Source organism: Sceloporus undulatus, chromosome 1 (genome assembly GCF_019175285.1).
Source record: "Sceloporus undulatus isolate JIND9_A2432 ecotype Alabama chromosome 1, SceUnd_v1.1, whole genome shotgun sequence".
Taxonomy (NCBI): domain Eukaryota; kingdom Metazoa; phylum Chordata; class Lepidosauria; order Squamata; family Phrynosomatidae; genus Sceloporus; species Sceloporus undulatus.
Window position 1 is genome coordinate 254593372 of NC_056522.1, and position 16841 is coordinate 254610212.

At 39.8% G+C, this 16841-nt stretch overlaps 1 protein-coding gene across 1 annotated transcript; it reads left to right on the forward strand.

Annotated features, from left to right (window-relative positions):
* Positions 1 to 3848: 3848 nt before the first annotated feature.
* On the forward strand, positions 3849 to 12406 carry LOC121926209 (olfactory receptor 5D18-like). The gene is made up of 2 exons (XM_042458997.1): positions 3849 to 3865; positions 11455 to 12406. The coding sequence occupies exon 2, from the start codon at positions 11456 to 11458 to the stop codon at positions 12404 to 12406; it is 951 nt and encodes a 316-aa protein (XP_042314931.1). The 5' UTR covers positions 3849 to 3865; position 11455.
* Positions 12407 to 16841: the final 4435 nt, after the last annotated feature.

Genomic DNA, 16841 nt, shown 5'->3' on the forward strand with positions numbered 1-16841 from the left:
TATGAAAATCCCAAGAAGATAAATTCAGACACCACACCTCTATTTGTACAGTCATCTGTGTGGTAGACATACTCTTGAGATGTTTGTGGTGAATGAATATGGACTTTTTATACCTTCAGAAGTAATAAGCAAAGATGTCTTGAGATCTTACTATATTTAGTAATGTGTAGTTCACTCTCAGTGCTTATTCACTGCTTGGTCCCCTTTGCTTGCAGATCAAAGAAGGCTATTCACTTTGCCTTGTTGACCTTTAAATATAAAATAAAATAAAGTGTAACATAAAGTCTAGGGGTATTATAATAACATACAGAAACCTGTAATTTTCCTCACATTTTTCACAGGTGATTTAACATTTACACTGAATATATGAATTCTAAAGTATATTTTATGAATAATTGATTTGTTTTTATAAAATCACTTTTATTTATGTCAGTTCCACAATAAACGTTAAATCAACAACAACAACAACAACAACAACATGTCCAAACATAACTTAACTATTTGTTTTGTTAATCAGCATCTGTTTTCTTTCCCTTTTCAGGTTAGATAATTTAAAGTGAACCTGTTGTTAATAAAAAAATACATACACTTATTGTAGTCACAGATCTATGCCTACACATCTGGGAGCAAACATTATTGCCTTCAATAAAACCTGACTTCTGAGTTGGCATACATTTCCTATTACATTGGATCTTTGTTATACACTGGGGTTTGGTTCCAAGATCCCCCGTATATAACAAAATTCATGGATGCTCAAGTCCCATTAAATATAATGACATAGCAAAATGGTGTCCTTTATATAAAAAATGGCAAATCAAGGTTTGATATTTGAAATTTATGGGTTTTTAAAAATATTTTAAAACCATGAATGCTTGAATCCGTGTATAAAAAAATCCGTGTATAAGAAGAGCCGACTGTACAACCCTTCTAGGTGCTGGCTTTGGAGGGTTTCTCAGCCCTACAGATGAAACCTTTAGGATACATGGAGGGACTGCAGGGAGGAAATGAGATCACCCTCCTTCCTGATTCCAGTGGATTCTTCTGGCTAGCGCTGGATCCTATCCCTATATAGAATAGCATTATTAAACTATTTCACTTTTGTCAGCTTCAAACATTTTGGTTAGAACCTTCACTATTTTCCAGGATGAACAATGAAGGCAAGGGAAGTAGTTGTCATTTTATGATACAGCAGGCATTATTGTTATTGTTATTGTTATTATTAAAACTAGGACTCAGGGTGGCTCACAACATTAACAAACAATTCAATTTAGAAGAAGATTGGGATTTAGTAATCAAATACTGGGGGAAAGAAATAGAAAAAGAATGGCTACTGAAGCAAGTAGTGAGTGAGAGAGAGAGAAAAAGATAAACAAACAAACAAACAAATGAATAATTTAAGCTACATCAAGAGAATGAAGAAGCAGCTAGAAATGAGGAGACTTTTAATCATAATTAGATAAATCCAAAAACTAGAAAAAGCATGGGCTTAAACAAAGTAACCACACATGAATTAGGATAAAAAGAAGGAAAAAAAGTTTTCCTGTCAAAAACCAAAAAACAGCTACATATATACTTGTGGAGTTAACTGTTATTAAAGGTTGGACGAAAGTTTATATATCAAGCAAAGTAAGTTTATATGTTATATACTACATGTTATTTCTATGTAGAGGTACGTGTAGATAGTTAATCAGATCTGTATATTCATCCAAGGGATGCAGTGGCTTAGCGGTTAAGACAGCAATGCTGATGACCACAAGACCCAAGCATCGCATGATGAAATGAGCTCCCATCACTAGTCCCAGCTTCTGGCAACCTAGCAGTTCAAAAGCATGTAAAAAGTGCAAGTAGATAAATTGGTACCACTTTGATGGGAAGGTAACAGCATTCCATGTGACCTGGAATTTAGTCATCCTGGCCATATGACCAAGGAGCTGTCTTTGACAACACTGGCTTAGTAACAGAGATTAGCACCACCCCCTTACCTTTATATTCAACCAAACTAGCATTGTTTTAAGCAGACTGTAGTGGGAGAGATTTGTTTTCCCAAAAATGCTGCAGACAGAAAAGTAGATCTAGAGGCATTCTTTCTATTTGCGTATACAGGGCTTTATGGCAGCATACATAAACACCACGAGTACAGTGTGAATCTCCATGTGCATGTTACAAGCAAATCAATGTGGTCTCTTAGAATCATAGAATCATAGAATCATAGAGTTGGAAGAGACCTCTAGGGCCATCCAGTCCAACCCCCTGCCATGCAGGAAATCCAAATCAAAGCATCCCTGACAGATGGCCATCCAGCCTCTGTTTAAAGATCTCCAAGGAAGGAGACTCTATCACCCTCCGAGGGAGTGCATTCCATTGTCGAACAGCCCTTACTGTCAGGAAGTTCATCCTAATGTTCAGGTGGAATCTCTTTTCCTGTAGCTTGCATCCATTGTTCCGGGTCCTGTTCTCTGGAGCAGCAGAAAACAAGCTTGCTCCCTCTTCAACATGACATCCTTTCAAATATTTAAACAGGGCTATCATATCACCTCTTAACCTTCTTTTCTCCATGCTAAACATCCCCAGCTCCCTAAGTCGTTCCTCATAGGGCATGGTTTCCAGACCCTTCACCATTTTTGTCGCCCTCCTTTGGACACGCTCCAGTTTCTCAATGTCCTTATTGAATTGTGGTGCCCAGAACTGGACACAATATTCTAGGTGGGGCCTGACCAGAGCAGAATACAGTGGCACTATTACTTCTCTTGATCTAGACACTATACTTTTATTGATGCAGCCTAAAATTGCATTGGCCTTTTTAGCTGCCGCATCACACCGTTCACTCATGTTCAACTTGTGGTCTACTTGGATTCCTAGATCCCTTTCACACGTAGTTTCATTCAGCCAGGTGGCACCCATCCTATATCTGTGCATTTTATTTTTCCGGCCTAAGTGCAATACCTTACATTTCTCCGTGTTGCATTTCATTTTGTTAGCTTTGGCCCAGCTTTCTAGTCTATTCAGGTCATTTTGGATCTTGATCCTGTCCTCTGGGGTATTAGCTATTCCTCCTAATTTGGTGTCATCTGCAAATTTGATAAGTATGCTCCCAATTCTGTCATCCAGGTCATTGATAAAGATGTTGAATAGCACTGGGCCCAGGACAGAGCCTTGTGGGACCCCATTGGTCACTTCTCTCCAGGATGAAAAGGAGCCATTGTTGAGCACCCTTTGGGTTCGGCCGGTCAACCAATTACAGATCCATTTAACAGTTACTTTGTCTAGCCCACATTTTACAAGCTTGTTTGCAAGAATGTCATGGGAAACCTTGTCAAAGGCCTTACTGAAATCAAGATATACTATATCCACAGCATTCCCTTCATCTACCAAGCTGGTAATTTTATCAAAGAAAGAGATTAGGTTTGTCTGGCATGACTTGTTTCTCTGAAACCCATGTTGACTTTTTGTGATTATGGCATTGCCTTCTAGATGTTCACAGACTCTCTGTTTAATGATCTGCTCCAGAATCTTTCCTAGTACTGATGTCAGACTAACTGGACGATAATTGTTGGGATCCTCTTTTTTCCCCTTTTTGAAGATGGGGACAACGTTTGCCCTCCTCCAGTCTGCTGGGATCTCTCCTGTTTTCCAGGAGTTTTCAAAGATTATTGCCAATGGCTCCGATATTACATTTGCCAGTTCTTTTAATACCCTTGGATGGAGTTCAACTGGTCCTGGAGACTTAAATTCATTTAGATTAATAAGGTATTCCTCTACTATCTCTTTACTTATTCTGAGCTGAAATTCCTCTATTCTGTCCTCTGCTCCATTATCCTCAGGTTGAACACCCTTTTCCTTTTCTGAGAAGACTGAGGCAAAGAAGGTGTTGAGTAATTCTGCCTTTTCTCTGTCCCCTGTTAACATTTTGCCATCCTCTCGACGCAATGGCCCTACCGTTTCCTTCTTCTTCCTTTTGCTGCGGACATATCCAAAAAAGCCCTTTTTGTTGTCTTTAACCTGTCTAGCAAGTCTGAGTTCATTCTGCGCTTTAGCTTTTCTGACTTTACCCCTACAAATGCCTGCTATTACTTTGAATTCCTTTTTCGTGATTTCCCCCTTTTTCCATTTCTTATACATGTTCCGTTTCAAACTTAGCTCCGTTGAAAGTTCCTTAGTCATCCATCCTGGTTCCTTGAGACACCTCCCATTTTTCTTTCTCACTGGAACTGTTTGAAATTGTGCCTTCAGTATCTCTCTTTTGAGAAACTCCCATCCATCCTGAACTCCTTTATCTTTTAGTATTTCTGACCATGGAATCGCCCTCAATACTTCTCTAAGTTTACTGAAATCAGCTTTCCTAAAATCTAGGATGCGTGTCTGACTATGCCTGGCTTCTCCTTTCCACTGTATTACAAACTCCAGGAGAACATGGTCACTTCCACCTAATGATCCCACCACTTGCACCCCATTAACCAAGTCATCCTTGTTGGTTAGGATCAGATCTAAAATAGCTGACCCCCTTGTTGCCTCTTCCACCTTTTGGACCATGAAATAGTTTTCCAGGCAAGTGAGGAATTTGCTAGACCTTGAGGATCTGGCTGAGTTTGACTTCCAGCAAATATCAGGATAGTTGAAGTCACCCATCACTACTACATCTCTCCTTTCTGACTGTGTGGTCATCTGTTCTAGAAAGATATCATCCAATTCCTCCATCTGACTTGGGGGTCTGTAGTAGACTCCCACCATAACATCCTTGTTGTTTCCCTCCCCTTTAATTTTTATCCAGATGCTCTCTTATCAGTGTAAATTTTCTCACATGACATATATGTGCTTTTTCCTGTTCTAATCTAGATCACTACTCTCTCATTGTCTCTCTGTGTGTAAATACACAAGAGAGAGAGAGACAGAGAAGAAGAAGAAGAAGAAGAAGAATGTGTAAGTCACTTAAGCTGCTAGAATTTCATCAGAATTCATGGACAGATTTCCCATTATGCTTCATTGTTGTTATTCTCCTCTCATGTACACACTGCTCTCACAAACCCAGTTTTAGATACATACTACGGAAACATACAAGAGAAAGAATAAGAAAATTCACCTGACCAGCTGCAATCATAAATTAGCCTTCTGAATGACAATAAAATAAAATAAAATAAAATAAAAAATCAGTGAACAGCAGAAGTGTTTTGCAGCACGACCAGAATATCTTTTCTGTTTTAAAGATATTTAATGAGTACTTCTCTTTTCAAGATAGTAAATACTTCAGGAGCCCTAGAAGGTGCAGATCTTATTCATGCCCAGGGTGCACTATTTTAATTGACATTTAAAGAACTACTTCTTTCTTCTATTCCTTTTATGAGTACAGTATTCATGACAGAGCATTGCATACTAATTTGAGATATATCATCTCCTGAGGAATAGAAAAAAAATGAATAGAAACTCAGAGTTTGACTGTTACCTAATTATTGGCCAGAATGAAGACTATTGTCAGGATCTGAGTTCCCATCAGTTCCTGCCATGCTTGCTTGTCATTTATTGTCTCCAGCACAAAGTAAAACTAGTGCATTAACCACAGTAGTATCTTAATAGGATAGTTTGAGGAGTGGAAGATCTTCACAGAAAAAATAGTTGATTTCATTGAACTGGCAGAAAGACAAAGTGCCTACCAAAGTAATATAAATAATGGAGTTGAAGAAGCCAGCTGTAAATGTTCCACCTGCCATCTTGATACATTGGGTATGGGACATGATGGATGTATACAGCAAAGGGCTGCAGATGGCCACATAGCCATGTGCCTTATTCCACTAAAAGAAGTGCTTTGTGCTCACAAGAACAACTAGGAAATGTATCAGGATAAGGTACCATTGGAAAGGATTGTTTTCTTAAGCATGAAATAATTCCACATGATAAGGATCTAGGAATGTCCAAGTACTAAGGAAAAAAAGTACATGGGATATGAAGGTAAATGTTGCTTTTGTTAACAAAATCAACTCTAGGTATCTCACTACACCGCAGCAAGAATATAGATCATGAAGGATAGCATGAATGTACCTCACAAATTCTTAGAAAATTAAATTAATTTGAAAGTATTCTCTGTACTTCTTCTCTGTCTGTTGGAACTGCAATTCAAATAGATGACACAGACACATATCATACGGGAACAGAGCAAACCCATTATCTTTGTTTTAAATAACTGTTTTATTTTTATTGTAATGTATAGTCTAAAAGGACAAAAATATTAACTAAAATACACAAGAAAGATGGGGCTTGCATTTTGGTGGTACATATTCTCCAAGATTTCCAAGATTGAAAATGGGGACATGTGTCCTAGAATCATAGAATCATAGAATTGTAGAGTTGGAAGAGACTGCAAGGGCCATCCAGTCCACCCCCCTGCCATGCAGGAAATCACAACCAAAGCTTCCCTGATAGATGGCCATCCAGCCTCTGTTTAAAGACCTTCAAGGAGGGAGATTCCACTACACTCGGAGGAAGGAGTGTGTTCCACTGTTGGACAGCCCTTACTGTCAGGAAGTTCCTCCTAATGTTGAGGTGGAATCTCTTTTCCTGTAGCTTGCATCCATTGTTCCGGGTCCTAGTCTCTGGAGCAGCAGAAAACAAGCTTGCTCTCGCCTCAATATGACATCCCTTGAAATATTTAAACAGGGCTATCATATCACCTCTTAACCTTCTCTTCCCCAGGCTAAATATCCCCAGCTCCCAAAGTCCTTCCTCAAAGGGCATGGCTTCCAGACCCTTCACCATTTTAGTTGTTCTCCTTTGGACATGCTCCAGTTTCTCCACATCCTTTTTAAACTGAGGTGCCCAGAACTGGATGCAGTATTCCAGGTGGGGCCTGACCAGAGCAGAATAGAGTGGCACTATTACTTCCCTTGATCTAGACACTATACTTTTATTGATGCCGCCTAAAATTGCATTGGCCTTGTTCGTTGCTGCATCACACTGTTGACTTATGTTCAACTTGTGGTCTACTTGGACTCCTAGATCCCTTTCACATGTAATCTTGTTCAGCCAGGTGACACCCATCCTATATCTGTGCATTTCATTTTTCTGCCCTAAGACAAACTAGGCTGCAGCAGATTGCATTTTCCAGAGGCTGCTAGGAAGGGAAAGATTCTGTCCCCTCCTCTCCTATCCCTCCTGCTGGCTGCAAACTACTTTTAAATTTTGTAATTGAAGTCTGTGGGCATAAAGGGAGTAAGTGAGATGAGTGAACAGAATCTGGGACATTTTCAAAGCAGTTGAGAAAGAGGGATGGCTCAGGATTACCACATATACATGACTATAAGTTGATATCATGTATAAGTCAAGGGCGGGTTTGGGGCCCAAAATTAGGGATTTTGATATGAACCATGGATAAGTCAAGGGTATCCCTTCCTCCTCCTCCACAGCATGACTGTCTCCTCAGAGGACACCCAGGCTGAGGAAGTGGAAGGGAAACAAACATTTCCCTCCCAAGCCTTTCCTCAGCCCAGCTATTCCTTTGGGAGACAGCCAAGCTACAAAGAAGCTCAAGAATCAAGCCTATTACTTTATTGCCCTGTGTATAAGTCGACCCAGGTTTTGGGGGTCAATTTTTATATCTGAGTATACATGATAAGTAGGACTGTCCCTACCAAATTAGGACAGTTGGGGGATATGGTAGCACTCTTACAAATCAACTGTTATAATTACTGATGTCATTGAGCATAAATATTAATTTCTATTAATATACACACACATATAAATATGATGAACTGGATATACCAAGTGTACATTTTAATCAAACCTCATTTTGAAATAATATATTTCCCCACAAGGTTTGGAACTCCACATATATATATTCCATTCTGAGCAGCCAGAAAAGTCTGCTATATCCTTTCAATAAGCTCCATTCATATGCAGATAAAATTACAGCTTAGCATTTGACTGATTGTGGATGATCTCCTAGGCAAGAATTCTATAAAGTTCTTTTTCTCTCTGTAACATGCAGATGCTATCTCATATCACCACATAATATGCTGTTATGCAAGTGGAATTAGAAACCTTGTACAATGTACAGAGATTCCTGAATCATGGGCATATTTGAGTAGGAGTATTTCTTCTAGGAAGCAGGGTCAGCGCAAATCATTTCACTGTCTGAAGAAAAGGACAGGATGCTGCCTCATCCATTTCCATTTCTTAAGGCAGACCGGCAGTTGAATCTTACTTCCACCATAAGGTCAGGACAGATTTTTCCACCCCACAGGAGGCCAACAGGCTAATTTAGGGACCTCAAGACAGAGACATGACTTTCTTTTCCAACATCTTACTCCCATCCTATCACCCTATCATCTGCTTCCTGAAGTAATTTCGTCATTCTGCCACATAATGAGACCAGTCCACTTTGAAAGGACATTGTGGCAAATTTGCCCAGTTTGGACTGCCTGAATTAGGAAACTCTCTGGAAGAGCTCATCAATGCTAGAAACTATGATTCCTTCTCTGCTTAGTTTACGTTGTTGTTGTTGTTGTTGTTGTTGTTTGCTTCAAGTCATTTCCGACTTATAGTGACCCTTCAGTGACACTATTAGGGGGTTTTCTTGGCAAGATTTGTTCACGGCTAGCTGCCAAAAAAATAATGGACAAAATTAATTTAGGCACCTGCCTGAGCACATTAATCCTGCCAGCACTTTCGTATCCTATTTTATAGAAACAGGTCCATACATCACATATTTGTATTCATATCAACAGGATCATCAAAAGCTAGAGACAGTCAGCTTTCAAGTCTGTGAAAACCATTCATGTATCTGGGCTTTGATGTTGGCAAGGGCCAGACATGTGTCTAGTGGCAGTCTTATATAAAGCCCCAGCCTGAGCATAGAGGCACAGGTTTTCCTTGCTGGACAATCTGTGTAGCCTGAGGTAGATCTGGTCAATATCCTATGGAAAAGAACTTTGTCAGTATTTTGCTATAGCTTCCATAAGAATTGTAATTTTGTTAAACTTGCATTTTGCTATATGAACATAGGAGATTTACTTGCTATGTAGTGGTATGAATACTTGTGTTTAATAATGTTATTTACAATGTTGTATTTTTCTTTTTCCAATAGATTTTATATGCCGAAGCCTTGATAAGTAGAACTATATATTTTGGTTGAGAAGTGTTCCTGGTACTATAAATTTGTGTATCTATCGTCTGGTCAGTCAAAAAATTGTTCCAGAAATGATTCTTAATGGAAAGGGAGACCTTGCTTGGGCAATTAATGATAGCCAATGTACTGACAGCAAGCGTTCTGCATGATGGCACAATCTGCCACAGCAGTACCTCAAACACACTGTACTTCTAAGTACCACAAAAGTACCAGACCATCAAACCTTTGATTAACTTTCCCGCTCAGCTAATATGGCAGGAAACATTCCTTGTTATACTGCTTCACTCACTGAGAGTTGAATCTGCCTCATGCTTTCCTGATGGCACCCTTTCCCTCTCTGTTCCTCATACTGTAAACAAGGGAGTTTGACAGGGGGATGGTAAATGAATAAAGGACTTTTCCTGACCCAGGTACTAGTTTGATCTAAGTCTTGAACACATGAAGAAGTAGCTCTCATTGAATATTGCAACATGCTACGTACGATGCAGAGGTTGAGAAGGCTTTGTGCCTCCCCATGATGGTGTGGATCTTCAATCCAGTGGCAAGGACTGACAAGTAGGATGCTATCTAACTCTGTATGGCTATGATGTTGAACCTCACAATTGAAGTATCTATTTGAAATATGTGCTTGAGCAGGCCAGAGTTAGGAGCTGGTGTCCATCACAGAAGAAATGGTTGATCCTGTGAAAATGACCAAGTGGCAGGCAAAATATCAAGCTGGTGTGTATAGCTCTGTTAGCCCCATCAATAATGTATGCCCCAGTGACTAGCCCCATGCAGATCTTCTGTGACATGACACTCATGTACAGCTGAGGGTTACAAACTGTAACATAATGGTCATAAACAGATCATAAGATGATGGCGGTCGGTGTGTGTGTGTGTGTGTTAGCCATTACATCGGTCTGGGGCCCTTGGTTGGGCACATGAATTTCTAAAAAGGTAACTAGTTAGCAAATTTACCTAAGCACTTTCTTAGCCTAGTGTTGGCAAACACCTTGCCGAAGTCCTGAACCTAGACAGATTTTTCACATTCTTTTTTTTTAAGTCAACATGTATCATGATCCTATTATGTCTATGATGTTTTTCACAATGTTTGTTTTCCCCAAGGCAGAGAACTCTCCAAACACTTAGCAGATAAAATCCCAAAGGCCACAGAAGTGAAAGAAAAGGCAGTCCATTTCACACACTCTAGTAAGATTTGCTTCCAGACTCAAGGAAGAGTGTCGTTGGCATTCTTCTGGTTGCTGTTGTTGTTGCTGTCCTCCACTGGTTACAGATGGTTGTAGATGGATGTTCTGCTGTTTCACAGATTTAGAAGAACAGGTAAGAAGAGCAGAACATGTTGGGCCTGGGAAATATTGTCTATTGTAAAGAAAGCAAGGGCTTTTGACAGAAACAGAAAGCTTGGCGAAAAAACAAAACCAAAACCAAAATGTTGTACACAAAATCACAGAGACAGAATGGTGTGCAGATATATTATTTAATGTAGGCAGCTCAATGTAGAAAGAAACTTCTAGTCTGCATATAATTAAAATTCAAAACCATCTCCTGCCTGTTTGTACCCAGGGCTGTGGATCAGTTGTACACCCAGAGTGAGTCCTGCTAGCGCTAGTACACTTGGTAAGTCTTCCAAACCTTTAAGAACAAGTTGACTCTGAGGTACACATTTTCTGGTATGAACAGTTTCAACATTATATGACTGCCACTATGTGTGTTTGTGATATTATTTGTCCACATCATTCTCACCAAGTACAGTGGGCCCTTGGTATTCATTGGGGTTTGGCTCCAGAATATCTCCCTCTGTGGTTACCAAAATCTGTAGATGCTCAGGTCCCATTAAATAAAAAGGTGTAGTAAAATCACGTCCCTTATAAAAATGACAAAAACAAGATTGCCTTTTTGGAATTAATATATTTTAAAAAACATTTTCAAGCCATGGATGGTTGAATCCATGGATAAGGACTCCATGGATTTGAAAGTCCAAAAGTATACAGAGTTTAAAAATCATTCTTTTGGACTACAACTTCCATAGTCTCCCACTGGAATGCTGACTGGGGAAAATCAAGAAACTGTAGTCCACAAATAATGGACCATATTTAAACTCTGCCAATACATCAGGAAAAATATGGGGGGGGTATGAAGTTTCTGTGATGGGAAACCATTTTCTTCATACTTATCCATCAAATATTTCTGTGTATTTTTAAATTAATGTATGGTCCATTTGGAAGCAAAAGCAACAAGAAAAAAAAATAAATTGACAATTTTAAAAAATCTGTTCTGTACTATTTTATAGACAGGATCATATTCATGGACTGAGAGAAGTGCTCTTGAAAATCTGAAAGGATGGAGAAAGGAAATTACACTCCAGTGACTGAGTTCATCCTCCTGGGCTTCTCAGACCACCCAAAACTGCAGACCATCCTCTTTGTGGTGTTCCTCGTGATTTATGTCACAACCTTGTTGGGAAATCTTGGAATCATTTTGTTGATCAGGCTCGAATCTCGACTCCACACTCCAATGTACTTCTTCCTCAGCCACCTGTCCTTTGTTGACATTTGCTATACTTCATCCATCACACCCAAATTACTCAGTAACATCATCTCAGAAGCAAGAGAAATTTCTTTCCTTGCTTGTGCAGCACAGATGTACCTATTTGTTGCTTTTGTGGTGGCTGAATCTTTTCTCTTGGCTGTGATGGCCTATGACCGATATGTGGCTATTTCTAATCCATTATTGTATACAGCAGTTATGTCTAAAATGAGATGCATTAACATGATAGCTGGTTGTTACACGTGGGGCCATTTTTGTGCACTGGTCCACACCAATTTTGCTTTTAGGCATGATTTCTGTGGGCCAAATACCATCCAACACTTCTTTTGTGACATTTCACCAGTGCTAGATCTTTCTTGCTCTGATACTTACATCAGCAAAAGGCTGCTTTTTGTTTTGGCCACCTTTGTGGAAACTAGCACCATGACAATCATTGTCATGTCTTACATTTTCATTATTGTATGTGTATCCAGGATCCAGACAAGCAAGGCAAAGTACAAAGCCATCTCCACTTGTGCCTCTCACTTCACAGCCTTTACCATATTCCATTCTACTATTCTCTTCATATACTGCCAGCCTACTGCTGCAAGCCATTCAGGAGATACACACAGAATTGCATCAGTATTCTACACAATGGTGACACCCATGCTAAACCCTCTGATCTACAGCTTGAGAAACAAGGAGGTGAAGTCTGCCCTCAAAAGGCTCATGGATAGAAAAGGTTTTTTCTTAGTCAGCATTTAAAATGTGAAGGGGTGTAGGAAGACAACTTTCACAGATGGTACAGAGACAAAAATCATGGGTAGGTTGGAAGGCTTTGGGCGCCCATTGAAGTGGACTTATGCGCCTGATTGAAGAATTATATTAGAAATGCTTTTATTAACTGTTTGTGGTCATGATTATGGGTGAGACTAGATGTTGACTTGGGGTCTCAATAGAAGCTAGAATTCAGCTTTTGCAAAGACTAATGTCAGAGTGAGCAATTCATGCATAAGATTGTTTTGAGAACACTGTGCTTCTTGATAAGGTTGAATATCCCAAACAGAAGACTTTGAGGTTTCTGTTTTATAAACAATGTCACAATGAACTAGAACAATTTCTGCTATTTCAAAATGCATAGACATGTTCATCTGCTAATGCCGTAGAATGTATGTATTAACATAGGTGATTTGCAATCAGAGTGTGGGGTATGAGTTTGGAGGTCTGGTTTTCCTGTATTGTGCTTGTGTATAAAACCTACTGTAAAGAATGTTTGTGGTCTCTCTTGCACCTTTCGATGCAGGAATAAAACTGTGCCTTCTGTGACAGTAGGTCAGCTTGGTTGTTTATCCTAGTCAGTGGTTTCTGCTACACTATAACAATACAAGAAGTTACTGTGGGGAAAAAAAATTCTTAAGTAATGGAAAAAATACCAGCCAATTCATGCACTCTAATTAGAAAGTATGTTGCAAGGCTTCCAAAAACGCAAATATATTTTATATACAATATTGTCACATGCTCAGTGGATGTATAAATTTATTGTTGTTGTTGTTAAGTTGCTGATATCCTGACTTTCTCCCAATATAGAGACTCAAGGCGGTGAACAGCAAATTAAGTAACAGTTAATTAAGTAACAGTGACTAAGATGTAAATGAATATTGTGTAAGTTCTCCTACTATAATGATCCTAATTTTTACTCAAGTCTGTCATGCCATGAATTCTCAGCAAAGCTGCAGAGAAAGTCTCCACTCGAAATTCCTTCAAATATATTCCTTTTGAAAGCTTTTTCTTTATTAAAAATATTTTATTAGTTTTATTATAAGCTACAACAAAGTAATTACACAACCTGATTTTGTCAAACAAATTAGAAAATAAAATCCAAACATAATAAATAATCTTTCCTTCTTCCTTCCTTTGAAGATTTAGCTCTAAAGACTTCACTTCATTTTATTTGGACCCAGGATATCCTAGCTTTTTTCCAGGACCATCAAGCATGGGGAAAAGTGTAAACTTCAGTAAGGCATTTCCAACATTTATGAGAATGACTTTTGTAAATCATGGTTAGTTTTTTCTGGAGTAAGATGCCCCCTATAAAACATCTTATACCAATTTTCTTTAAAACCATAATTCAAAGTAAATTTTGTACCTGTGGTCCATGCTCTTTCTTAGTTTTCCAAAAGTATTGGATGATGGATATTCTGGGCTCATTTAACCATATTGTCCTTGACAATTTCCTCTTCCATATCTATATTTATCAACAATTTATACATTTTAGCGACCGTATACATGCTTTCTGATGAAATGCTGAATGTCATTATGGTGTCACCACATGTATCAGTTGAGATGATATCCCACAGACCTTTCTGGTAACTTCTTGCTGTCAAATGAGGTTGCATCTGTTCATCCTGTAGAAAAAGAGACACCATATACTTCATCCAGAGGGCAGACTGAGACTGGACAACTTGACTGGGGTGGTGCAGATCAGTGACACTGTCTGGCATAGGCAGACAGAAGATATGGCTGTTGGTCCCAACAAGCAGCTTGACCAGAGAAACTCAGGGGCTAAACAAACCTCCCCTTTGGTCTGCCACCACCCTTTTCAATGCTGGATTTGGGCCACAGCTACTACATGCCACAGCCCCAATCTGGCAGTTTGCTGGTGCTAAAAGGAACAGCAAAATGCGGCTCCTTTTAGCACTGGCAAAAAGAAGCCCTTGCTGCCATGGCGCCAACTTTTCAGCACTCCTTTGGCACAGCACATTTAAAGTCTGTCCCAATAGAGTGCCGTGACACCCTCCATCATGTAGATGGGTGTGTGATGTGACGCCGGCATGCAAGCGGCGTGGGGGTGGCCAGCGTGTATATGTCATGCCCCCACACCATCCCCACACCAGCATTTAACACTGGTCTGTTTAGTCCCATAGTCTCCAAAGGCAAAAGCAATGGACCTTGCTGGTAAAGATCTTGGACTTCATTAAGTGGGTTTGTTATGTTCAACTGACCTGGGATGGTTTTCTTAATAACAGAAAGGCAGGATTCTGGCCACAGTGATTTAAGATTTAAGATGCACTTGATATTTCTTGCCTGTGTGTGTTTTAATTTGATGAAAATGGGTCTTTGAGCAAAAGGCCATAGAGAAAAATAAAGAACTATACAATGTAATCCTGTATACATCTACTGAAAAGCAAGTCTGATGGAATTCAAGGAGGCTCACTCCCATAGGACTGCAACCACTACCAGGTATTTAGATAGATGATCTGGGGAATTTTATATAGAATCTTTCCATAGATTATGGTCATCATATTGTTCTCCAGATCAAACATTTTAGATTTTTTCCCAGGTGCAGATCATTTTTCTCATGAATTATGTGCCCCCCATCTACCCTAAACTTGCTGAAGGCCTACCGGTTTTTGCCATATGTTAAGTTCTGGACAGGGAAATGGGCAGACACAAACAATTAAGCAAATATGTAAAAGACATATGTCTTTGGAAATGTGTTATGTTTGCTCATAGTGGTAAGTATACCTATTGCTTTTATGTCCTGCACATTTGAATCAAACGTTTAAAACATTGTTCTGTTTCATTTTGACCTGGCAGGTTGCAAGTACAGTATTTGCATGAAAGCAACAGGGAAACCTAGCTAATTTAGCCCTTTGGTCATAACAGAATTGGTTCCAGCCAGTGGCATCACTAGAGTCTGTGTTACCTGGTGAGGTAACCTATGGTGTCCCTTTGACCTCCTCCCATATCACACCATATAGAATCCTAAGTAATATTTGTTGTACTAATGTTATTTGTAAATCATAATTCACTTACATTATTGATTGTAATGTCAATAGTTGCAACATGAACAGATAGCAAAATTAAAAATTATACCTTTAAATTACAGTATCATATGCACAGCCTAAATGTATTTACGCTTACATAGTATTTATGCTTACACGTGGTTAATGTAAAAATTCCTTAATATGTGGTGTTTTTAAAGAAAAATTTAAAAGAATATTTTTTTAAAAAAACAAACAAACTAGGGTCTCTCCTTTCTCTGCCCACTGAGCATCACCTGACTCATGCCATCTCTTCTGCTGACCTCCACGGTTTTAAAAGGACACTGGAGAATGTCATTGCCCATTTCTGCCAAAAGGCAGCCACATGTAGGGTTGCCATAATTCTCTACTAAAAACCGGGACAAAATGTAGGACAAAATTTAGACCAAAATATGGGACAATTGTAGGGTAAAATGTAGCGCAAAATGTAGGACATTTAAGGTCCTCCTTTTTTCTTAAATGCCCTACATTTTGGGCTAAATTAAATCTTACAATTGTCCTATATTTTGGTCTAAATTTTGTCCTACATTTTGTCCCGGTTTTAGTAGAGAATTATGGCAATCCTAGCCACATGGGGAGCAGTGATGTTACCACTCTTAAGTTGTCTCCCAGTGCAGCCTGAATTTTGTTATACCCCACCCCAATACCTTGGGGCGCGGGGTTATCAGTACGCTGATGACACCCAAATCATTTTCTCTATGTCTCCGACTGATGCAGTGACTGGGGATGGCGTCTCTCCTCTCGTGGCCTGTCTAGAGTCAGTAATGGGCTGGATGAGGGAAAACCGACTCAAATTGAATCCAGAGAAAACGGAGGTACTAGTGATAGGTTCTCCTGGTCCAGGAATGGCGGTGGTTCCACCTGTCCTGAATGGGGTCACGCTCCCTGTGAAGGACTCCGTGCGCAGTCTGGGGGTGCTTCTTGACTCGTCGCTTCACCTGACTGCTCAGGTGAATGCGACGGTCAGGAGCACCTGTTATCAGCTTCGGCTGATCCGCCAGCTGCGCCCATATCTGGCCCAGAGGGACCTAGAAACTGTTGTACATGCTCTGGTAACTTCGAGATTGGATTTCTGCAATGTACTCTACATGGGGCAACCCTTATACCAAACTCGGAAGCTACAAATGGTGCAGAATATGGCGGCCCGGCTGGTCACTGGTGCTCCCAGGACCAGCCATATAACACCGGTTCTTAGGGACCTCCATTGGCTGCCCATCCGCTTCCGAGCTCAATATAAGGCGTTGGTTATTACCTATAAAGCCCTAAATGGCTTGGGCCCAGGATACCTAAGGGACCGTCTCTCCCCGTACATTCCGCCTCGCACCCTCAGAACGTCTGGGCAGCAACTACTGAAGGTGCCTGGGGCCAGATTAGCC

What these genes read in the sequence shown, in the direction of transcription:
- LOC121926209 (XM_042458997.1), top strand. Translation starts at nt 11,456, where the DNA reads ATGGAGAAAGGAAATTACACTCCAGTGACTGAGTTCATCCTCCTGGGC.